This window comes from Elephantulus edwardii, unplaced genomic scaffold (assembly GCF_000299155.1).
Source record: "Elephantulus edwardii isolate Elephantulus edwardi_28Jun2011 unplaced genomic scaffold, EleEdw1.0 scaffold00065, whole genome shotgun sequence".
Classification (NCBI taxonomy): domain Eukaryota; kingdom Metazoa; phylum Chordata; class Mammalia; order Macroscelidea; family Macroscelididae; genus Elephantulus; species Elephantulus edwardii.
In genome coordinates this window covers 636576-662334 of record NW_006399815.1, presented here as the reverse complement: position 1 = coordinate 662334, position 25759 = coordinate 636576, and the positions used below count along the sequence as shown (strand labels likewise).

Below are 25759 nucleotides of genomic sequence, written 5' to 3'. Positions count from 1 at the left end.
ACGACTCATAGCGACCCTATGAATAAAAGATTTGAAACCAGTCCTTTCCTGCACCATCCTCACACTTCCTGACACACAAGAGTCCATTGCACCAGTCACCCATCAATCCACCTGGTTGAGGGTCTTCCTCTCTTTCGCCAACCCTCCACCCTTCCCAATATCATGTCCTTCTCCAAGGAATAGCATCTCCTAGCAATATGTCCAAAGTATGTTAGGCAAAACCTCATCATTCTTGCCTCCAAAGAGCACTCTGGCTGCACCCTTTCCAAGACATAACTATTTGCTTTCTTGGCCATCCATGGACTGGCAGTGCTTTTCTCCAACACCACAACTCAAAGGCATCAATTCTTTTCCTGTCTCCCTTATTCATTGTCCAGGTCTCGGATGTATAGCTAGCAATTGGAAAGACCTTGGCCTGAATCAGATGCACCTTGGTCCTCAAACTGACATCACTACTCCTCAATAATTTGGAAAGGTTGCTAACTGAAGATTTTCTCATTGCAATGCATCTCCTTATTTCCTGACTGCTCATTCCAAGGGTGTTAATTGTGGATCCAAGCAAGATGAAGCTGTTAATGTTTCAATCTCCTCTTCATCCATCATGACACTGCCTCTTGTTCTAGTGGTAAGGATATTTGTTTTCTTGATATTGAGATGCAATCCATACTGAAGTCTGCATTCATTGATCTTCTGCAACAAGTGATTCAAATTCTCCTCACTTTCAGCAAGCAAGGTTGTGTTATCTGCATAAGGCAGGTTATTGATGAGTCTCCCTCCAATCCTGATGCCATATTCCTCTTCATAGAGTCCAGCTTCTCAGATAATTTGTTCTGCATACATATTGAACAGGTATGGAGATAGAATATATCCCTGACACACCCCCCTCCAAATTCCAAACCATGCAGTGCTCCCCTGCTCTGTTCACACAATAGCCTCCTCATCCAAGTATAGGTTCCACATGAGCACAATTATGTGCTCTGGGATTCCCATTCTTCTCAATGTCAGCTACAACTTGTCATGATCCACACAGTCAAATGCCTTTGCATAGTCAATACAGCACAAATAGACATTCTTCTGGTATTCTTTACTTTCAGCTAGGATCCATATGACATCAGCAGTGATATCCCTGGTGCCATGGCCTCTTCTAAATCCTGCTTGAACTTCTGGCAATTTCCTATCTATGTACTGTACCAGCCATTTTTAAATGATCTTCAGCAGTATTTTGCTAGCATGTGATATCAATGATTGTTGTTGTTGTTGTTTGGTGCTGTCGAGTCGTAGACGACTCATAGCGACCCTATGAATGAACAGCCTGAGCGCTGTTTGTACGTAGAGTTTCCAGAGGCAAGCCATTTCGGAAGTGGATGCCTCTCCTGCTCCCAGGCTTGTTATAGTCGGGAAGCTCCAGCCAATACTGTCCACCATGGGTACCCATTACCATGACTGGCACATCACTGTCAGTCTTCAGTATCACAAGAGTTACCTCTGTACAGCAACACACAGACCAGTGCTATACCACCTAGAAGAATGTTTGACAGAAAAACAATTTGAACCTGGCCGAGGGCCACAGATGAAAATAACCCACCTTTGGCTTGGTAGCATAACTTCCTTTCCACTAGGCCAACATAGCTCTCTTTTTGTCGTTGTTATTGTTGTTTGGTGCCGTTGAGTCGTAGAAAACTCATAGCAACCCTATGAATGAACAGCCTGAGCACTGTTCGTACATAGAGTTTCCAGACAAGCCATTTCGGAAATGGATGCCGCTCCTGCTTCCAGGCTTGTTTTAGTCGGGAAGCTCCAGCCAACACTGTCCACCATGGGTACCCATTACCACGATTGGCACATCACTGTCACAGTCTTCAGCATCACAAGAGTTACCTCTGTACAGCAACGCACAGACCAGTGCTATACCACCTTTGGCTATTGTTCGATAATTTCCACATTCAGTTGGATCACCCTTCTTGGGAATAAGAACAAATATAGACCTCTTCTAATCCATTGACCAGACAGATGTACTTCAGGCCGAAGAAAATGAAAATAAATTCACAGGAACCAAGATATGATCTTGAATCAATTCCATCAGAATTTCATGATCATCTTAAGAATAGGTTTGAGACATTGAACATCAATTATAGAAGACCAGATGAGTTGTGGGATGATATCAAAGATATCATCCATGAAGAAAGCAAAAGGTTATTATTAAAAACAGAGGAGAAAGAAAAACCTGAAATGGATGTCAGAAGAGACTCTAAAGATTGCACTGGAATGTTGGGAAATAAAATTTAAAGAAAACATGTTGAAATAAAAGAGCTGAACAGATGGTTTCAAACGGCAGCTCAGGAGGACAATGCTAAGTATTATGATGGAATGTGCAGAGAGCTAGAATTGGAGAAATAAAAGGGGAGAACTCACTCTGCATTTCTCAACCTGAAAGAACTGAAAAACATATTTAGGCCTCATGTTGCAATGTTGAAAGATGCTATGGGCAATGTATTGAATGAGCCAGAAAATATCAAAAGAAGATGGAGGGAACACACAGAGTCACTGTACCAGAAAGAATTGATTGACACTGAAAAATTTCAGGAAGTAACATGTGAACAGGAGCCAATGGTAATGAAAGAGGAAGTGGAAGCTGCATGGAAGGCATTTTTGGGGGAGAGGACCCCAGGAATCAATGGGATACCAATTAACTTGTTTCAATTAAAAGATGCAGCCTTGGATGCACTCACCAGTCTATGCCAGGAAATTTGAAGGACAGCTGTTTGGACTGGCTTTTCTTTTCATTAATTTTTAAAAACAAATGCCAACCCAGCAAATTCTCTTGTTGGCCAGGATTATGGTAATAGAAACAGATGCTTGTTGTTATGTGCTATTGGGTCAACTGCAACTCATAGCTCTGAATCCTGCCCTATCCTGAACCAATCTCATAATTTCTGAGAGACCTAATCCCTTTTCTCTAGTAAATGAGTCAATTAATCTGATCCTGGGTCTTTCTTTCCTGTGCTGTCCCTCCACCTTTCCAAGCATGATGACTATCTTCAAGGACTGCTCCCTCCAGGCCTCGTACCCAAAGTTTGTGAACTGGAGCTTCAAAATCCTTGCCACTAGGGAGCAGCTTGGTTTCGCCCTATCTAGGACAGACCTGTTTGTTCACTCCTGGCAGTCCAATGTATGTTTAATACTCTTCTCTAGCACCACAGTTTAAAGACATAGATTCTTCTATCATCCATAGTCATTGTCCAGCTCTCTGAGGCATAGCAAGTAATTGTGAAGACCATGGTCTCTATTAGGCACACCTTAGTCTCCAGACTGACATCTTTGCTCTTCAGTACTCTAGAGGGGTCCCTGGCAGCAGACTTCCCCAGTGAAATTAGTTTATTTCCTGACTGCAGGTGCCAAGAGTGCTAATCTGTTCCGATACAGATTGAAAAGGTATGGAGATAGGATGCATCCCTGACACACACCTTTCCTGATCCTGAACAGAGCAGTGTTTCCCTGGATCCAGGTGTAACCTAGAAATAGGGAGCTCTAGAGACAAAGTAATCACCCCAAAGATATGCTTCTTTGGCGATTTGAAGAAAGATGAACAATCTCCTTCCCTGGGATTTACAACTTCTGAAAGCCACTGGAGAGCCAGCTATAAGTCTGTTCAGACTCAGCACAGAGTGTGAGCTAATCCAGAAATAATAATGTAATACACTGTGAGCGTTCTTAACAGCTGCCACAGCAGCTGTTTTACAGTCTGTAAAAGAGTCCTGGCAAAAGACAAGGGGTCAGGAACGGAGGGTGTCCACCACTGGCGGGAGGTTTTTTAGAGGTAGACCGGTAGAAGTCCTGGAATGAAGTTTTCCCATCTATTGGTAGGAAGGTCTCGCTTTTCTTAACCACTATATTCCCAGGCACGCACACACGAGAAGCCTTCTAAATATGCTTTGAAGATAGAATTTGTCCTAGAACAAAGCGAGACTTGAATCTGGTATAAGAGTAACGGAATCGTAGTGTCAACGGATGCTGGTACTCAATTCTCCCTACTCATTCGGCTTTCAGAAACTCTCTCCTGCTAATGCTTTCCAAAGGCCCCTAGAGAGGGAAAACATAAATAAAAGATTTGGATAGAAAGTAAGCGGAAGCGTGAAGGCGCTAAGAATACAAAGCTGTATCAAAGGCTGATAAGGAAGACAAGAAATGGTAAATTCCAAACAAAATATACAGTTACAGGAAAATCAAATCAAGTCCTTGGACTCCAGAGAAGGACGGGCCAAGAAGCACTGGGAAATTGAGGAAGGCAGCCCGAGGATACAGCCGTTGTTCAAAAGGGGAAAGAGGAACCCAAGGATTATATACTTATTGTCATAGATTCGGAAGCAATTCAGAAGTGACCATGTAGCAGGTTTACAAGTCGGTAAATTGCACAAGAGGAGAATGCCCGTCTTTTCTCCTGGGGGCTGGTGGATTCGAACAGCTAAAAAGGTACAGACTTTGGGTTAGCAAGGCAGCTCTCTACAGACTACGCCACCAGAGCTCCCACAATTATATAATAGTCTAATAAAGAAAGATGGGGTGGTAGCGCCACAAACACCTGCAAAGAACAAGGATAAAAGATTCGTGATGAAACGCTTGTATGGAGCCTCGATGTGATTGGCAGAAAGCTCTGATGAGGCCCGCCTCCAGCCTTCTTCCTCCCCATCTCATATCACGCCAAAGAGGCGTGACATTTCAACAATTTTACTGCGCTGGGAGGATATCCCAAACCCCAATATCCGCATTTACAGCAGGGTCTCCAAAAATAGAACGTGTTTCCCTCAAGTCGTCAGCTTAGCACAAAACAGCCTGATTGGACAGTGAAGGAAAAGCCGCTCATTGGTTGCTATAGTGGTGATCTAAGAGGCTAAGGAAAGGCTGATTAGCCGCAGACTCAGGACCGGTCACGCCCACTTTCTCTCCATTCTATTCCTATCCCGGGCCCCACAGCTTCATGGGTAATTTGGGTCAGTCCCCCGGAGTCAGGGGTAACCGTGTCTTGTGTTTAAAGGCACCGAGGGTCAGGCTACAACTTTTGGGCAGGGCAAGCTGGAACTAAGGGTAGGATTCTCGATTCCTTCTTATATTTTCAGCCTCTGAGCCGGACTGGTAACCCCAGAGTCTGGTTGGGATATTCCTCTTTTCTACCTGACATGTGGTCCAGAAAGGATGCAGGGCTGGAAAGGAATGTCCACTGTCTTTCAGAGTGGCTTCTGATTATTGCATTTTCATGGGATTTTAGGCCAGCCCTGGGAGGGGCCGAAAGGTTGCTGCAAAGGCAACACGGCTGTGGTGGAGGCTCTAGTGCGAGCGCCCCTAGCGTCAGTTCGCCGCAGCCAGAGCTTCCGAGAGAGCTGAGAACCTTGAACTAGAAAGTGGTTGCCCTTGAGAATGTGCTTCTAGGTCATTCAGCTATTTGTCTTGGCCTGGTTTCCCAAGCTCCAAGCCCCTGTCGTAGCTTTGCTAGTCGCTTCAAGGACATGCCAAGTTGTTTCCCTTCCCTGGAATTACATTGCCCCAGCTTCCAGCCTCCCTCTTCAATTTCCAGTCTATTCTTATTCGTCAAGATTTAATTCTGATATCACCTCTTGGGTGTAAAGCCAGCCGTCTTCCAAAGAATAATTATTCGTGAACTCTGGGAGTGCAGACCTTAGAATTGGAGTTCCTGAGCCTGAATCACGGGTCTGTTTTAAATGCTGTGATTAAAAAAAAAAATTCTTAACCTCTGTGAAGTTAGCCTTTGCTTCTCACAGTGGAGATAATACTAGTAAGTACCACAGTGTTTCACGAGGGTTAAATGTGAAGGTCTTAGAACATAAATGCTTAATAAATGTGAGTTGCTATTATTATTACTGTTTCCACATTACTCTGTATAGACTTAGTTTTGCCTTTCATATTAAACATCTGTTTTTGTCTGCCCTATAGAATTTGAGTTCCTTGAAAGTTGCAACTGTATCTTGTTTATAATCTCAGCACCCAGCAGTATTGTTGTTGTTAGGTTCCGTCTAGTCAACTATGACTCCTGGTGACCCTATGAACAAATCTGAACCTTGCCCTGTCCTGTGCCATCCTCATCATCTCTGATATGCTTCAGCCCATTGTAACAGTCTCTGTGTCAATAGTGCTAATTAAATATAAAACCTTCAATAAATAAGTGCTTGTCCAAGTAATTAAAGTTTGTGGTTAATGATGTGAAAAAAAATTGTGGGCATATTCTACTAAAAGGCCATCTGCCAGAAGCCTCAGATTTTCATATAGTGTGTGATTGTTAGGCCAATTCTTCAGGTGTGGGGATTGGAGAAAAGCAGACAGAAAAATTTTATTATTGAACCTAGAGAGAGATGTGGCAGGGAGGCTGTGGGCAGAATATAAAGACTTGAAGCCATTCTAAATGTGGTCCTGAACACAAAAGCATAGATTAAAAACTAGTGTAATAGCAGCCCAGATGGCACACCAGTTTACTGGCACTAGGATGAAGATAGAGGGAGTCCCCTTAGTGCTGCTTCTTTCTATTGTTAATTTGTGGATAAGCTGCAAAGAGTAGTAGTTATTTTAAGGAATTTCATACAACTTAGCTAGCAACAATGGTTCAGTGGTCAGATTCTTGCCTTTCATAGGGGAGACTAGGATTTAATTCCTGATCAGGAGCACCTCAAACACAACTACCACCCATCTGTCCATAGAGGACTGTGTCAAAAAGGTTTCAACAGTTTCCAGACTAAGGTAGACTAGGAAAAAGGCATAGTGATCTGCTCCCAAAAAACCAACCAGTGAAAACTGTGCCTCATAATAGTCTGATCCTATTGTGCATGGGGCCTCTGTCAGTCTCTTTGACACAAGAATTTTCAAACCTGGAGAAGAAAATGAAATTCTATAGTGAAGGAGGAGACACTTATTCTCCTTGGAAATATTTCAGTTCTGTCCCAGTGTAGTGGTGTCTCATTTCTTTTAACCCGTTGATGAAGAAACTTTATTTCCACATGTCTTATAATTTCTAAAGATTAATTAATTAGGACATATGTAGGGTAAAGCTACTGCTTTATGTATAAGGATGGTATGTGATATGCAAAACATATAAGGGGTAGTACATATATCTCAGGGCATTCCAAATAAAGTAATCTGTGGAAGTGACACTGGAAAAATGAAGAACAGTCTATCCACCTTCTTTTCGTTCTTTTTGGTTCTTTTTGGCTAAGGACGGAAGTTACAGGAAGACAGTGTTGCAAATATATAGCCCTCTGCAATGGCAGGGTGGTGGAAAAAAGTGTTTCTTAACAGGGAATGGAAGAATAGGATTAAACTGGGATAAATTTAAGATAGTTTTGAGAAACGAAGGCAGTAAATGAGAAACACTGTTCTCTGAAGTATGAATAACAGGAAAGGAAACCTGTGGCCTAAGAAGCTTGATAGAGGCATTATTGGAAGGGATAGTCATGATAGTCTTCCATTTAAAGAACCTGGAAGATTTAAGGAAAAGGCTTTAACCCTGGCCTCCCTGCTCCAGCTTGTGCCAAGCAGAGACAAAGTCCCTAAGTACAGAAACTGTTCATGGCATATTGAATGCAGTACTGGCAATTTAGTGCCACCACAAATCCTTCCTCACTGGCTGGATGACGTAGTGATGAAATACTTTGCTGCTAACCAAAAAGGTCAGTGGTTTGAACATACCAGCAGCTCTGTGGGAGAAAGATGTGACAGTCTGCTTCCATAAAAATTTACAGCCTTGAAAATCCTATAGAGGCAGTTCTGTCCTAAGGAGTCATATAACTCAGAAATAATTCAGGGGCAATGGGTAAGGGCTGGGAGAGGCTAAAAAGACAGAGCTCAAGTTGCTAATCCTTGACTTTCCTTTTTCTTCTTTTCCCTAAATAACTTTTCTTAAAGTTAGCACTGCTCCAAATTGCTGTTCTTATTTCTTTAATGGCATTTTCTTCACAAACAGAAGAAGTGAATGAATGATCCAGATATTGAGAGTGGAATGTGAGACAATAAATGAATGAGACTAACATGGCAAAGTGAAGGAGGAAAAAAAGGTTTTATTTACAAATATGTATGTAAAGCTCAGACTAGATATTGGCATATAACAGTACTTTCGGTACACTGAAGTGGAGTTAAGTGCTCTTATGTATTTATCAGACCTCACTGTGAGATGATGGACAAAAATAACAAAATCCAAGAGAAGAAGGGCAAAGGGTGAAGGGGGCAGAAAATAAGAAAGGAGGAAACTCATTAAGATAGCAGAGGTTAGCAGGTATTGGGGGAGTGAAAGAATAGGAACAATCCAAAGGGACTTGAAAAGATGAGTAATAACAGGTATAGATAAATGATGATTAACTTTATAAAACATAATGTGTATGAAGATTGTATGAAACACAATATGAATGAAAGATTGTGTGAAACAACAATGTACATGGAAGAAACACAATGTATGTGAATTTGTATGAAAACCAATAAAAATGAAAAATAAAGTCCTCAATTCTCCTGAGGAAATGTTTGAAGTGAAGTCAGAAAATTGAGCATTACACATCAAAAAGCACCTCTGTGCCTGATGCTAAACGAAGGGAAGCCATGAATGCTTTTGCCTGGAGTCTTTCAGCACTTCCTCCAGGAGCCTTCCTGCTAAACAGACTCTGCCTGGGCCAGATTGCTCCTCCTGAGGGTCCTCACCATGGCCCCCTTCATTTCCTTGTTCCGGAAACTGTAGATGATGGGGTTGCACATGGGGGTGATGATGGTGTAGAGGAGGGAGAAAGGCTTGTCTTTTTCAGGCCCATGTGTGCTGCGGGGGTTCATGTAGGAGAACATGGCTGAGGTATACAGGGAAATGACAACTGTTAGGTGTGAGGCACAAGTGGAAAAGGTTTTACCATGACCTGAGGAGGAGGCCCTGCCCAGAATGGAGGCCAGGATGCGGGCATAGGAGATGACAATGAGCACCATGGGGCTGAGCAGCACCACAATGGCATCAGCAAAGATCACCTTCATGCTGAACTGTGGATCCCCACACGAGAGAGCGATCACTATGGGGGCCTCACAGAAGAAGTTTTCTATATGATTGTCTCTGCAGAAAGGATTCCGGAATGACATATACTCAAGAAAGATGCCATTAATCATCCCAAAGACCCAGGCAGTACTTACCAGCCTCACACAGACCTGCCGGCTCATGATCTGGGCATAGTTGAGTGGGTGGCAGATAGCAACATAACGGTCATAGGCCATAAAAGCCAGGAGGATGCATTCAGCCACACCCATAGAGAAGACCAGGTACATCTGGGCCATGCAAGAGACAAAAGAGACAGTGTGGTTCTTGACTACCAGGTGGATCAGCATCTGTGGGATGGTGGTGGTGATGAAACAGACATCCAGGAAGGACAGATGGCCAAGGAAGAAGTACATGGGACTGTTGAGCTTGGGGTCTCTCCAAGTGATGAAGATGATGAGACCATTCATAGCCATGGCCAGGCTGTAGAGGGTTAGGAAGAGAGCAAAGAGCAATGCCCGAGTGGAAGGGGAGCTCTGTTCAAAGCCCACAAGGATAAAATCTTTCACTGCACTGCTATTTCTGAGGTCCATTGTCTGAGGCCTGTAGAAGAGACAGAATGAAAAGGCTGAGAGATAGCTGTAAAATAATAGAATGTACTCTCTTGAGTTCAGGAACAAAACTATCCACGTGCAGGTCTAATGAATGGTAGTAAAAGTTTTGGAGTTTTTATAAATCTTGGGTAAGTTGTTATTTTTGTAGGCTGAGAAAATCCCCAGGGTTGTGATAGACTGTATATAAAACTGTAATATCACAAGCAGAATAATACCAGTTCTTATTAGTCCTCAAATGAAATGCTGCATTTCTTCTGGGGATTTTGATTTTGAAGGATTAGCCCCTAACTATAATGCATGCACTGGTGAAACAGTAAACTACTATATATATAGTTGAGGTCTGTGACCCATGCCAACTAAGGAAAGGTTTACGTTATTCAGGACTGGACTATTTGAGGTGAAGGGATAGTGGCTATGAACTTAAAGCATATTAAGGAAGGACTAAAAAGAGATTTGAGTATATTATCTAGAAAGAAAAAGAAGCTATGTCTTTGTGTAGGTAATATAAGTTGAATGGGTTGAAGTTTCAGGGAAAATAAAAGCATTCTTTCGGGATTGTCTCCAAAGTGGCAATGATTTGTCTATCTGTGGAGACAACAATGTCTATCTTGCATCCATGTAACAGTATCAGTCTCCCAGCTGTGGCTGCTACTGCATTAACCACCTTGCTGTGCCTGCTGGGGGCCTGCTGATGATCACTGCAGGCTTCCCTGCAGGAGGCAACTTTCATTATCGTGTGAATTCAGGGCTCCATAGCATTGGGTAGAAAATATCCAACCCTCCATGTGAGCAAGAGCAGCTATGAATAGAACAAAATCAACACCTGTCTGAAATAGTCCTTCAGAGAACCATGGTTAATCTGTACCCTTGCTTCCAGAAATAAATCTTATTGTTATTTTCAGAAAATAAAGCATTTACAATTTTTCTCTTGCAGTTTCTCGTTGCCACACCTTTTAGGAATTCCTTCCTATTGTTGTGGTTATTAGTTCCCCTGACTTGACTCCAACTCATAATCGTCCAATAAACAAACCAGCCAAAACCCTGCCCCATCCTATGTCATCCTTACAATCTCTCCTGTGCTCCAGTCCATTGTTGCAGTCTCTGTGTAAATCCATCTCACTAAGGGTCTTCCTCTCTTTGGTTAACTATTTTTCTATGCATGATGTTCTTTTCTGGCCCTTCCTGATAAGTTGCCCAAAGTGTGAGAGATGAAGTTTTACCATCCTTGTTTCTAAAAAGGACTCTGGTGACACTTGTTCTGAGACAGATTTGTTTGCAGTCACAAATCAAAGGCATCAGTTCTCCTTTGGTCTTCTTAATTCATTATCTAACTTTCACATTCATATGAAGCAATTAAAAGATTTGTGGATTGAGTTAGGTTCCCCTTAGTCTTTAAAGTAACCTTGTAACTTTTTAGTACTTCAAAGAAGTCCTTTGCCCAGTGCAATAAATATGTCTTTTGATTATTTGACTGCTGCTTCCATGAGTGTTGATTGTGGATCCAAGTAAAATGAAACCTATTCTTCCTATATTCTCTTATTTTCTGTTCTGTTTTTTGTCTTGAATTGGATGTATCAGATCTGTTCCACCTTCAGGCACTTAAAGATTGCCAGTATATTCCCTCTTACCTTTAATTTATTCTAAGACAATTCCATTTACATTTCTTTTTCGATTCTGTACATACTCTCATTCTATCTCATCTGTTAGTCTCTTTTAAAGGTCTTCTCTATCTTTATTTGTGATTGGATTCTGCCATTGATCTATCTCTAGAGAGTACCACTCTCTCACACACATCTTCACATATCCTTTTAGGAGAATCTGCTTTATTTCTGTAAAGTCTTATAACTCTGGACTCCCTCTAGGGTATATAATTTTCTGATGAGCTCAAGACATTGTCTTGTTAGTAGGCCATTCCATCATCTCAACTTTGATGTACACCAAGCTCATAACCTAGAACTTGCACCCAGGCCTCCTCTTCTTGGGGACTTATTAGGGGCAGGAAGCACAGAGAACACTGCTTATTGTAAAATATGGTCCAGGCCTAGTGGACATGTTGGGGCTGATGTCAAAGTCTGGATAAAATATCAGTGAGCCAGACTCTAAGAACTCTAGGACTTGCCCAAGAAGAAACAGATTTGATTCCAGAAATCTCTGGAACTTATAGTTGTGCAAATTCTCATGTCCTAGAGATTCTGTGATATGTAGCACCTACAGTTATCATTAGGGGGTAACCATCAATCATTTGCCATAACTATCATGTCCTACCTTTTTCTGGTGCTCTGACAGGTGATGATTTTTGTCACTGAATCACTGTGGTAAGAAATAAAGAAGATCTCATCTTGTTTGAGAAAGAGCTGGTCCAGTGAGGAAGCTCTGACCTGGTGGGCCACTCTGGAAGAGAATTGTATATGATTACCTTGCTAGTTCTTTGAAATCTATGTCTACTATTACAGATAAATGTCTATCTATAATGTTATTGTTGTTATGTGCCGTTGAGTCACTTGCGACTCATAGCGACCCTATGTACAACAGCCCTAAATTCCACTCTGTCCTGTGCCAATTGCACCATCTCCGATACAACCATCCCAATTGCCCCAGTCACTGAATCAATCCTCCTCATAGAGGGCCTTCCCCTCCTGCGCTGTCCCTCCACCCTACCAAGCATGATGTCCCTCTCCAAGGACCGGTCCCTCCTTACAACACGTCTAAAGTATGTTAGATGGAGCCTCAGAATCCTTGCCTCCAAGGAGCCACACAGTTTGACCCTTTCCAGGATGAATCTGTTTGTTTTCCTAGCAGTCCATGGTACCCTCAATAAGTTAAACATGTTGAGCACTTTATAGTACATTTATGAAATCTCACATGCCTTATATTATTTCTTCCACATTTGTAATTTTCTTCTGGCCCTCCTTTTTAAATTTAGTGTGTTTAGAGTTTTTTAGGCTTCTAACTTCTACAAAGTCACTGTACCAAAAAGAATTGGCTGAAACAGAAGAATTTCGACAAACAGCATATGATCAAGAGACAGAGGATGAAGAAGGAAGTTCAGGCTGTTCTGAAGGACTTGGCAAATAAAAGAAAAGCCCCAGGAATTGATCGAATACCAATTGATGTATTTCAGCAGACAGATGCTGCCCTGGGCATGCTCACCAGGTTGTGCCAAGAAACCTGGAGGACAACTACCTGGCGAACTTACTGGAAGAGATCCATATTTATTCCCATTCCAAAAAAGAGGTGACCCCACAGAGTATGGAAATTATCATACAATATCACTCATGTCATACACAAGCAAAACCCTGCTGAAGATTATAAAATTATCCAGAAATGACTGCAAAAATAGAAGGCTAACTAGTAAAACATGTACGGGGACCCAAGGGAGGCAGGGATGGGAGTAGAGGGTTGAAGATGAGTGGGGATGAAAACATAGGGTTTCAGTATTTGGTGGGTGGAGGGAGAAGGTAAAGGAAATGTGAAAGATCTGGCAGGGACCTGAAAAGACAGGGTAATTAAGGGCATAATCCAATGATGATTAATTTTATAAAACATAATGCATGAGTATGATTGTATGAAACACAATGTGAATGATGAATAGTGTGAAACACATTGTATATGAACTTTGTAAGCAAACCAATATAAAAGAAAAATTTAAAAATAGATCCATAGTAATTAATTATATAAAACACAATGTAAAGATATGATTATACAAAACAAAATGTATATGAACGAAACAATGTATATGAATGATTATATAGATAAGTGCTAAATCTAAAAACAAAACAAAAAAGGAAGGTTAACTTTTTTTCGAAGATGGCGTGGAAAGCGAAGAAGAAAGCCCCTGCCCCTCCCAAAACTGAAGCCAAAGCAAAGGCATTAAAGGCCAAGAAGGCAGTCCTGAAGGGCGTCCACAGCAAAAAAAAAAAAAAAGAAAGAAGATCCACACGTCACCCACCTTCCGCTGGCCTAGGACGCTGAGACTCCGAAGGCAGCCCAAATAGCCCCAGAAGAGCGCCCCCAGGAGAAACAAGCTTGACCACTATGCCATCATCAAATTTCCCTTGACCACTGAGTCAGCTATGAAGAAGATAGAAGATAACAACACACTTGTGTTCATTGTGGATGTCAAGGCCAACAAGCACCAAATTAAACAAGCTGTAAAGAAGCTCTATGACATTGATGTGGCTAAGGTCAACACTTTGATTAGGCCTGATGGAGAGAAGAAAGCCTATGTTCGACTTGCTCCTGATTATGATGCTTTGGATGTTGCCAACAAAATTAGGATCATCTAAACTGAGTCCAGTTGGCTAATCCTAAATATAAATTTTTCTCACACACAAAAAAATAGGAAGGTTAAGAAGACATTTTCCATGCAAACAAAAATATGCATACACTAATAAATACAGAGTGTGCAATAAATGATTTTACTATTTGTAGGCCATTGGATAAATAAAAAAAATTAGAACACCTCATTTTAAAATGGCAGTAATCTTGTGCTGAGTATTATGGTTAGCACAGGAATCCAGGATTAAGGTTGCATAGAGAAGTGTACTCGGGGTGGAGGGTGGGGGGGAAGGGATGTGGGAATTGTATACTAATGAAGGAATTTTTTTTCCTTTTTCTCTTCGGACGGGGAAGCGAGCTGGTGGGGAGGGTTGGGCAGGGAGAAAAGTGCGGCAATGAATGAATGGAAACCCAAAACCTCTGTAAATGTCTAGCAAAATTAATAATAATAATAAAACAAAAAATAAAACTTTAAAAAAAATATAATGTCAGTAATCTTTAAAATGGTCCAGTGGGAGGAATCTGTGACAGTAGTTGGAAAATATGAGCTTGGTGATAGAAATGAAGCTAGAAATATAGAAATGGAAGTAGAAAGATTGAATTTTGTATTTAAAATGATTTATTAATTGCAAAAACTTTTTCTAAAAGACGTAAAAGACAATGTTACATGTGGATTTCACCTGATGTGCTGCATAAGAATCAGACTGACTACATTTGTGGAAGAAATTGCTGGAGAAGTTCAATATCGGCAGTCAAAACTAGACCAGGGGCAGACTATGAGTCAGATCATCAATTACTCATATGTAAATTCAAATTGAGGCCAAAGAAAATTAAAGTAAGTCCACAGGAACCAAGATATGATATTGAATCAATTCCATATGAATGTTCTGCATAGCACTGGTTAATATGAATTACTTTGCAATTTAAAATATCTGACAAAGTTTGACCCTAATAGTATAGTGGGGCATGTGCTGGGCTGTTAGATAAGCAGGTTCTTCTCTTAAAGGGTCACACTTCAGAGTCCAATTGCAAGGCTGTTACGGGTCTGAATAAACTTGACTGTAATGGTTTTTTATTTCTCAGTTTTGTTTTGGGTTTTAGTTAATGGGTTAGAAAAGAAAAAAAAGAAAGAAAAGGAAAGTAAGAGTGACTGATAGAGAAAGAAAGGGAGAGAGAAAAGAGAAATCTGAAACATGGAAGAGTTTTGGATTAAAAAAGAATTTTTTTATTACTTTTAATGAACATTTACAGAGATTTTGGATTTCCATTCATTCATGGTTGCACTTAAGAAATAGATTTTAAGAGATTAATACAAATATTTATGATATGAAAATACCCCATACCTGAAACCTTACCTCATCACTTCATAAGGAAGCAATGAAGCACTGTATAAACTCCAAGAGCTTAAATGTCTGGCTCAAGTGGAATCTAACCTCAGCATTGGTAGTATAATTAGCTGAGTCTCAGATTTTTCTTCTTTAAAATGAGGATGAGTTGAAACAATATATGGGTTGTGATGGTCACAGATTAGATAAGAAATAAACATTAGCTTAGGTCTCTTCCTATCCCTCTGCCTTTAGTTTCATTTCACCCATAGAAAGAATGCTATAAAGACTTGGCCACTTTCCCACTTGTAAGCTCCATTGCAGGAAGCTGGGGAGCCAAGAGGATCATAATCTATTTCATTGCTTCCTGCTTCTCACTGTCAGGAAGTTCTTTATATGGCTTGGATTTTTCCTGATTTATCTGTGCTCTTTTCTTTTAATCTAGATCCCAGAGGCATTGCAAAATAGACGGACCTCCTTTTCTCTATCACAATCTCTAAGAGGGGACTGTCCAAGAGTCACTTTTCAGACCAAGAAAAGAAAATTCCAGTTAAATAAAAAAATACCATTGTGCACAAACATAAATAGAAAGGTTAAAAATGGAGGGGAAAGAGAGAGATTAATAACAGAAATAGAGAAAAGACTCCCCTAAGTATAAAAAAACCCAAATAATGTTAACACCAAAGAAAGAATTAAGCTACTAACCATATGGTAAAGTCAATTCTGACTCATCATGACCCCCCATCAGGTTTCTGAGGCTGTAAATCTTTAACGGATGAGACTATCCCTCTTTCTCTTGAGGAGCACCTGAGGGATTTGAACCGTTGATCTTCTGTTCAGCAGCCATATAATAATACACGACACCACCAGAGTTTCTTGAATAAATAATTAAGACGCTAAAATAGAAGAGAAGGAGCTCTAGGAGCTTAGTAGATAACAAGCTGTGCTGCCAACCCAAATGCAGGTGGTTAGAATCCACTAGGTTCTCCAAGGAAGAAAGATGAGCAATCTTCTCCTGTGTAATTTGCAGCCCCTGAAAACCTGCTGGAGGGTCAGCTATGAATCAGTTCCAACACAATGGCACATAACAACAACAATTAGAAGGAGACAGGGAAATAATATGAAAATAAAAATTTGTTTCTAAAAATAAATTGGAAAATGAGTGAAACAGTAAATCTTTAGGTAAAGGGTATAAGACACGTAGATAACTCAAAAATAGATACAAAGAAAAGTAAAATGAGAACAAGATAATAAAACCCAGAAAGTGGCTCAGAGATTGATCAGGCCTGTCTGGCATACTTCCCTGGTGATAACCAGGAACTTGGATGGACTACTAAATTCTAGGAATCAAAATTTTACTTTCTGTGTTGTTGTGTCTGTTTTTCTTATCCCTGGAGGTAGCTCTGCCTCATATACAAGTCATCTGTCTTCAGGTCAGGGACAGGTGGGAAAGTAGAGAGACTGAAATAATTTGATGGAAATATGAAAAGGAAAAGAGGGAGAAACAGACCACAGGAGAGGTTAGGAGTAAGAAATGGGGATGGACAAAGACAAGGTTTGCAACTTCTTCTTGACATCAACTGTATGATCTGAACACAGGTGTTTGCTGAGAGAAGCAGAAAGTGTTCATCTTTGATGGACTCAAAAGAGGAAGCTTCCATTATTAGGTAAGGGAACACAGACACTGACCTTCTCCATGGGCTTCAGCGCACACAGGTGAGGACATTGGCTTTGCTGATCTCAGGCTCTGAGAGAGGGACCCACAGACACAGAGGGTGTGCATAGTGAGCTTGATGCAAATTAGCTGTTCCCTTATAGGACTTTGGGTTTGTTCTATTTCCTCCCTCCTTCTCCATTCCTCTCACTTACACACACACACACACACACACACACACACACACACACACTCACTCTCTCTCTCTCTCTGGCAGGTGTGAACTTGTAGTTGATTACTGTTAGGAGCCAACTGTAATAAGGCCAAAAAATCTACTCTTCAAGCATGGCCACTCTAACTGGATCCCTGGAGGCATTCTTACACCAGGCCATTCCAAGTTTCCTCCTTTGGGAGGCCATGTCCATGGCAAGTGGTCCTGAAAGGTCTGTATTTGTCTCAGGTTTTGCCAGGGAAATACTATCCCTTTACTAGATAACTTGCTAGATAAGGGAACCTGACAGGTATCAGGATCCCTGGGTTTCAAGTTTAAATGTGAGAGTGTTTTTATTCATATCCACTTATTTCCTTGAAATAATCTCTAGTTAGATTTTTTGCTGCCTCTGTTTTGTATCCCTGATTCAATATGTTTCATATAATTATTCTTTTCTTCACTAATTAGATTTTGTTAAATTTTTGTTCAATTGGTGTGCTTTTCATATCATTCAATTTTGTTCACAGCAATAACTATTGGCTGAGCAGCCACTTTGTGACAGGTACTATATTAAAGGCTGGTAGTAGGATAGAATAAGTTATAGGATAATAAACAGACCAAAGATCTCTCTGTTGAAATGTTTCTATTACACCTCTTAATTCTTAGTTGTATTCCAGAAGCCTGGAAAACCATTTTTACTGATTCATCAAGAATCATTCTAAAATCCCACCCAGGACAGAATTATCTGCTAGTAAGTTGCCAAATTATTTGCTATTCTTTTATCCCTCAATTATCTGAAACTTATTTTTCTACTCCTGAAATGCTTAGACTCCTGTCAAGTTGAAATTTTAATATTCTTGTGTTTGGTGCTTTCTAAATATAGTGATCTCGATCTCTCTCTCTCTCTCTCTCTCTCTCTCCTGTTCTATTTACCTCCATGACAATCTCTCTGTCCATGTCTTACCACATTTATTAATGTAAAAACAATGTAGGAGGCATGAGGACTATAGCACCGACCTCCAGTAACTTTATAAACAAGAATCCTCATCAACAGTATTAAGAGCACAAAGTTGATTCCTTTGGGGCCAACATGCCTCCACATGTTACACTTATTTCACTACCGCTTTCAATAATTTGTTGTAGTGCCTGCATAAAACTCACAGAAAATATAGATGATAATGGGGCTTATTAGGGAGAGTAACAAGTCTCAGGATATAATTTGTCACTCATCTATCCTACACCTCTTCTCAGTCCCGTGGCCTCTATCTAGCTTTGAAAAGTGATAGAAAGCCACGGGTTGGGCTAGATTGATGACAGTAGGTTTAGTTTTGGTTTAGGGTAATGAAAAGTTATCTTTTATTTCTTACGTCTTGGAATCTACATGGAACTTATTTGTTTTCATTATCTGAGGTAAAGTCATAGTTTGCCTTTCTTTCTGTATGGCTATTCATTTGATGCAGTATCATTTCATGAGCACATCACCCTTTCTTCACTGACTTCAGTTCCACCTTGGTCATAAATATAAATATAAATATTATGTAATTTGGGAGCTCTAGTGGCTTAGTGGTATGGAGCTGTGCTGCCGACCCAAAGGCAAGCAATTCAAATCCACTAGTTACTCGATGGGACAAAAATGGGCAATCTCTTGTACAGTATACAGCCTTTGAAAACTTGCTAAAGGATCAACTATGAGTCTGTTGTCACAATATGGCACATAAAAACAGTAACAATAATGTGTACGTGAGAATAAGTATCAAGTATTTCTTATTTAATTTTTATTTGTGCCACTACCACACTTTTCTAAGTCATTTTATGATAAATGTAACCCATACCCCACCACCTTCAAGTTGATTACAACTCATGGCACCTCCATGTTTTCTGAGACTATAAACCTTGACAAAAAGAGACTGTCTCATCTTTTTCCTGCAAAGTGACTGTTGGGTTTGAACTACTAACCTTTCAGTTAGCATCACAACATTAATGCATTAGACACCAGAGATCCTTTTAACAACTATAAACAGTATAAATATAACTTGGAAAGCTATTTGTTGGACATGATATTTATTTGGACAGAGTCTACTTATTCTTGGATTTTCTTTTTGTCTTTTTTGATTTTTACAAATGAATTTCTGAGTCAACATTAGCATTTTCCACACAAAAGTCTCAAGATTTTGATTGGGATTGGTTTGGATTCAATGGAAGAGAATCAAAATATATTTGCAATGTGTCTTTTAATCAACAAACATGTCATATCACTCCATTTTTAAAATATATTCTTAAAAGAAATTATTAATGTTTTATAATTTTCTGTTTTAGAAGACTTCAACTTGATATTAATAAAAAGTTGTGCTGCCAATCCAAAGGCAGGTAGTTCAAATACACCAGTTACTCCATGACAGAAAGGTGGGTAATCTCCCAATCAATTTTCAGCTTCTGAAAACCTGCTGGTAGGTTAGTTTTGAATTTGATCCAAGTCTACATCACAAATCAATACCAACATAAGTGTTAGGTGTATTTTTTATTCATTGTTGCACCTTTTCTCCTCCTTTCCCATGCCTGGCCCACCCTGCAATCAATGCACCCCTTGTTCCAGATTGTTCTTATAATGCATAATCATATATTCTTTTCAGACAGTTCTTTAGCTCATCTGTTCTAACACAATGTTATTATCTATTCACTTTTTCCCTATTCACTTCCCAACCCCCTCAGGTCTATCCTATTTTATAACAGTGGAGTTATGCAGTATTTGTCCTTTTGTGACTGAGATATTTCACTTAGCATAATGTCTTCAAGGCTCCCTCATGTTGTGTAATGTTTTATGAGTTATTTTTTTTTCAATGCAGTGTAGTATTCCATTGTGTGGTGGATATACCATAGTTTTTCTGTGGATTCATTTGTTGATGGACACTTGGGTTGCTTTTATCTTTGCTATTGTGAATAATGCAGCAATAAACATGGGTGTACATATATCTATTTGACTTGTGGCTCTTGTTTCTTTAGGGTATATTTCCAGTAGTGGAATTGCTGGGTCAAATGATATTTCTACTTCCAACTTTTAAAGAAAGTGCCAAACTTGCCTTCCAAAGTGCTTATACCATTTTAAGTTCCCACTAGCAGTGAATAAGAGTTTCTCCACAAACTCATCAGCATCTGTTGTTTTCTGGCCTGAGGAACTTTGCTATTGTTGCTGGGGTAAGATGATACCTCATAGTTGTTTTAAATGTTGTATTTTTAAAGTATTCTTTTCCAATAGTTTATTTCTGTTAATAATGTGTTTTGTATGTTAATCATTCATTAGACAAACTTGTTAACTTACTTATTAATTTTAGCAACTTATCAGTGGGAGCTCTGGTGACCTAGTCATAAGAAGCTGTGCTACAATGCCAATACTCTTGCTGGTGCCAAGAATGTTGACTGTGATCTGAACAAGATGAAATTCTTAGCAATTTCAATCTTTTTTCCATCTACCAAGATACTGTCAATTGGCCCAGTGGTGAGGATCTTTGTTTTTTTAATGTTGAGATAAAATCCATATTGAAAGCTGTAATCCTTGACCTTTTGAAGCAAATGCATCACACCCTCCTCAGTTTTGATGAGCAAGGTTGTGTCACAATGCAGGCTGTTGATGAGTGATGAGTCTTCCTCTAATCTTGGTGCCACATTCTTTTTAAAGTTCATATTCACATTACACATTGTCTGTTCCTTCACTGTTCAGCCATCCATCTGCTAATATCTGCTACCCTAGTTGTTGCTGTTGTTAGGTGCTGTCAAGTTGAGTACAACTCACAGCAGCCCTATGAACAAAAGATCTGAACCCTATTCTATCCTGTGCCATCCTCATACTTCCTGGCACACAAGAGCCCATTGAAGCAATCACCGTGTCTATTCACCTGGTTGAGGGTCTTCCTCTCCTTTGCCAACCCTCCACCCTTCCCAACATCATGTCCCTCTCTAAGGAAGAACACCAATATATACGAAGTGTGTGAGGCGAAGCCTTATCATTCTTGCCTCCAAAGAGCACTCCAGCTGCATCCTCTCCAAGACATATCTATTCATTTTATTGTCTGTCCATGGGATGTTTAGTGCTCTTCTCCAACACCACAATTCAAAGGCGTCAATTCTTTTTTCTCTCATTCTCATTCGCTGTCAATCTCTCAGATGCATAGCTAGTAATTGGAAAGACTGTGGCCTGAATCAGATGCACTTTTGTCCTCAAACTGATATCACTACTCCTCAATAATTTGTAAAGGTCCCTAACTGGAGATTTTCCCAGTGCAATGTGTCTCCTTATTTCCTGACTGCTGGTACCAAGGGTGTTAACTGTGGATCCAAGCAAGATGAAGCTGTTGACAGTTTCAATCTCTTCTCCATCCATCATAATGTGTCTATAGGTCCAGTGGTAAAAATCTTTGTTTTCCTGACATTGTGATGCAATCCATACCTAAGGTTGCATTCCTTGATCTTCTGCAACAAGTGATTCAAGTTCCTCAGTTTCAGCAGGTAAGATTGTGTCATCTGCATAACACAGGTTATTGATGAGTCTCTCTCCAATCCTGGTCCCACATTCCTTTTCATAGAGTCCAGCTTCTTGGACAATTTGCCCAGCATATAGATTTAACAGGTATGGAGATAGAATACAGCCCCGAAGCACTCCCTTACCAATTCCAAACCATGCAGTGCTCCCCTGTTCTGTTCACACAACAGCCTTCTGATTCAGGTATAAGTTCCACAGGAGCACAATCAAGCACTCTGGGATTCTCATTCTTCTCAATGTTACCCACAACTTGTCATGGTTTTCTTTTTCCCCCTCTCCTTCTTCCACCTGCTTCCCCTTTATCTATTGAACAGCTATTCTTATATATTTCCTATGTTCTGATTGCAATAGCCATATTTCATCCCTTTTCCCAGGTTGATCCTCCCTTTTCCAGATCTTTTACTCGGTTCATTTCCCACCATGACGCCTTTCAGTAACAATGTTTTATTCTTCTTATCACTAAAGAACACTTGAGTGAACTTCCTTCAAGACAGATGTCAACACCACAGTTCAAAGGCATCAATGTCTTCAGTTTTCCTTACTCATTGTCCAACATCCAGATACATAGGAAACAATTAAAAAGACCATGGCTTGGATCAAGTGTCCTTAAGTCTTTAAACTGACATCTTTGCTCTTTAAAACTTTGGATAACTCCTTGACAGAAGATTTTCCCAGTGGAACATTTCTTGTATTCTGGATTGCTGCAATCAAGAGTACTGATTGTGAATTCAAGTACAAGGAAATGTTTTCTAACACTTACTGACAAAGTTTATTTATTTATTTTTTAAATGAAAGTTTACAGAGACTTTGGATTTCCATTCATTCATTTTTGCACTTCCTTCCTTGCCCACCACTCCCCTCAGTTTGCTTTTCTCTTTGAAAAGTAAAAAAAAAATAAAATCTTTCATTGTTATACAATCCTCCCCCCACCCCAGACCACTCCACTATACAGCTTTCATTCTGGATACTTGTCATGACAATAATACCTAATCATATATTCCTCATAAACAGTTCTCTCCCTCATCTGTTTAAGTGCAGTATACATTATTTATCCCTTCTTAGTTTCCCGCCCAACTCTGATGTCAGACTCGCTTTACAACAGAGGCACCATGAAGTATTTGTGCCTTTGTGACTGAGATATTTCACTTAGCATAACGTCCTCCTGGGTCATACCCATTTTGTATAACATTTCATGAGTTCCTTGTTTTTCAAGGCAGCATAGTATTCCATGTGTGAATATACCAAAGCTTCTCTAGCCATTCATTTGTTGATGGGTACTTGGGTTGTTTCCAGCTCTTTGCTACTGTGAACAAAGCTGCAATAAACATGGGTGTGCATATATCTGCTTGGGTGCCGTTATGGTTTCTTTAGGGTATATTCCCAGTAGTGGAATTGCTGGGTCAAATGGTATTTCTATTTCCAACTTTTTGAGAAAGTACCAGACTGCCATCCGTAGTGGCTGCACCATTTTCACTCCCATTAACAATGAATAAGGGTTCCAGTTTCTCTGCAACTTTGCCAGCATTTGATGTTTGCTGTTCTGTCAAATTTTGCTATTCTTACTGGGGTGAGATAATATCTCATAATTGTTTTGATTTGCATCTCTTTTAGAGCTAGGGGATTTTGAACATTTCTTCATGTGTTTGCCATCTGAATGTCTTCTTTGGTGAAGTGTCTCTTCATATCCTGTGCCCATTTTTCAATTGTGTTATTTACCTTTATCTTGTTGTGTTAAGTATTTTATAAATTCTAGATATAAATCCATATCTGTCATGTCATTATCAAATACTTTTCCCCAGTCTGTGGCTTCCCTTTTACTCTGTTGGAGAATTTTTTGGATGTGCAAAGGGATTTGATTCTTAGAAGGTTTCCTTCACCTATTTAATCCTCTCCTAGTTGTAGATTTTTCAGGATGTGTGGAAGACTGTTGATGTTGAGGATTAGGACGTCTAGAGTTCTTCCAAGCTTTTCTTTAATGAAGTTTGTAGGCCTTGGTTTTAGTCCTAGGTCCATGATCCACCTTGAGTTGGTTTTTGTGTACAGAGTGAGGTGTGGATCTTGCTTGAGTTTTCTGCAGATAGTTTTCCAATTTTGCCAACACCATTTGTTAAAAAGGCTGCCATTTCTCGGCTTAACCGATTTCATTTCCTTGTCAAAAATCAGTTGACCATAGATAGATGGGCTGATTTCTGGGTTCTCAATTCTATTCCATTGATCTATGTGTCTATCATTGTACCAGTACCATGTTGTCTTGACCACCGCGGCAGTGTAGTAGGATTTTAAATCAGGGAATGAGATGCCTTCTACCTTGTTTCTCTTTTTAAGGAATGCTTTGCTTATTCGGGCTTCTTTCAATTCCAAATGAAACTGGAGACTGCCTTTTCCATCTCATTGAAGAATGGGATTGGTATTTGTATTGGGATTGCGTTGATTGTGTAAATTGCCTTTGGTAGTTTTGCCATTTTCACAATATTGAGTTTACCTATCCATGAGCAAAGAATATTCTTCCACTTCTCAAGGTCTTTTTTTATTTCTTATAGTAATGTTTTGTAATTTCCTTTGAATAAATCTTTTGTGCTTCTGGTTAGATTTACTCCCAAGTATTTAATCTTATGATTAACTATTGTGAAGAGTATTGTTTTTCTTAGCTCCAGCTCTGTGTTCTCTTTGTTACTGTAGAGAACTCCAACTGATTTTTGTATGTTGATCTTGTATCCTGCCAGTTTGTTAAACTAGTCGACTATGCCAGTAGTTTTTTTGCCGAATCTTTAGAGTCTTCTAAGTATACTATCATATTGTCTACATAGAGAGATAATTTTACCTCCTTTTTGCCAATTCGGAAACCTCTTATAGCCTTCTCTTATCTTACTGATATCGCGAAGACTTCCAATACAATATTCAATAAGAGAGGTGATAGTGGGCATCCTTATCTAGTTCCTATTCTTAAAGGGAATGCCTTTAACCTCTCTCCATTGAGAACAATGTTGGCTCTTGGGTTTGCATATATACTTTTTACTATGTTGAAGAAATTCCCCTCTAATCCTGTTCTGTTGAATGTTTTAATCAGGAAAGGGCGTTGGATTTTGCCAAAGGACTTTTCTGCATCAATTGATAGAATAATGTGGCTCTTGTTCTTTGCTTTGTTTATGTGTGTGATGGATGACATTGGTTGTTTTTCTTATGTTGAACCATCCTTACATACCTGTTATGAATCCCACTTGGTCCTGGTGAATTATTTCTTTGATGTATTGCTGGATTGTATTGGCCAGTATTTTATTTAAGATTTTTGCATCTATGTTCATAAGAGATATTGGCCTATAGTTTTCTATTTTGGTGGTGTCCTTTTCTGGCTTTGGTATCAAGGATATATTTGCTTCATAGAATGAGTCTGGGAGAATTCTATCTTTTTCTATTTCCTGAAATAGTTTATGTAGAATTGGTGACAGTTCTTCTCTGAATGTTTGATAAAAAATAATGCATCTTGATTGCACTGCAAAAGTTGTTAAAATCTTCTATTTCCTCCTCTTTGGCTCCGGTAGTTGGAGCATTAATTTGAATGATGGTGATATTCACTGGACTTCCCGGTATGCGTATGGATATTATCCTGTCACTCACAACATTATATTTCAAGACAATCCTAGAAATGACTTTTTTAACTGTGAAAGCAGCCCCATTTTCCCCTCACCTTTTAGTCTCCAGCATAGTAGATCATGATTGTCTGACTCAAAATGTCCCATGCCAGTCCATCTCATTTTGCCAATACCTAGTATGTCAATATTTTTGTTCCATTTCTTTCTTAACAATATCCAATTTTTCTACATTCATGGTTCTCACATTCCATGTTCCAATCACTAGTGTCTACTTACAACTGTTCCTCCTCCTTCATGTTTCCATACTTGAGGGCTGAGCCCCAGTTGCCATATCTACTAGTCTAAGTGTGCGGTCTTGTGCATAGGGTTTTTGAAGGCCTGCTATTTAAGAAGCGGGTGGCCAATCCTTCTTCCTAGTCTGTCTTAATTTGAATGCTCAGATCTGTAACATTATTTGATAGACAAACATTTTATGGAAAAAAGCAGATGAAAGGTATTTCCCAATTTTAGAAATAACCAATAGATTCAGTGTTGTCTCCTCCCCTGACATGT

At 39.8% G+C, this 25759-nt stretch overlaps 1 protein-coding gene across 1 annotated transcript; it reads right to left on the bottom strand.

Annotated features, from left to right (window-relative positions):
* Nucleotides 1–8640: 8640 nt before the first annotated feature.
* LOC102849752 (olfactory receptor 10AD1-like) lies at nucleotides 8641–15253 on the bottom strand. Its single transcript, XM_006888225.1, has 2 exons — nucleotides 15249–15253; nucleotides 8641–9604 (listed from the first exon to the last, which is right to left on the bottom strand). Exons 1-2 carry the CDS (start codon nucleotides 15251–15253, stop codon nucleotides 8641–8643), a joined length of 969 nt encoding a protein of 322 aa, XP_006888287.1.
* Nucleotides 15254–25759: the final 10506 nt, after the last annotated feature.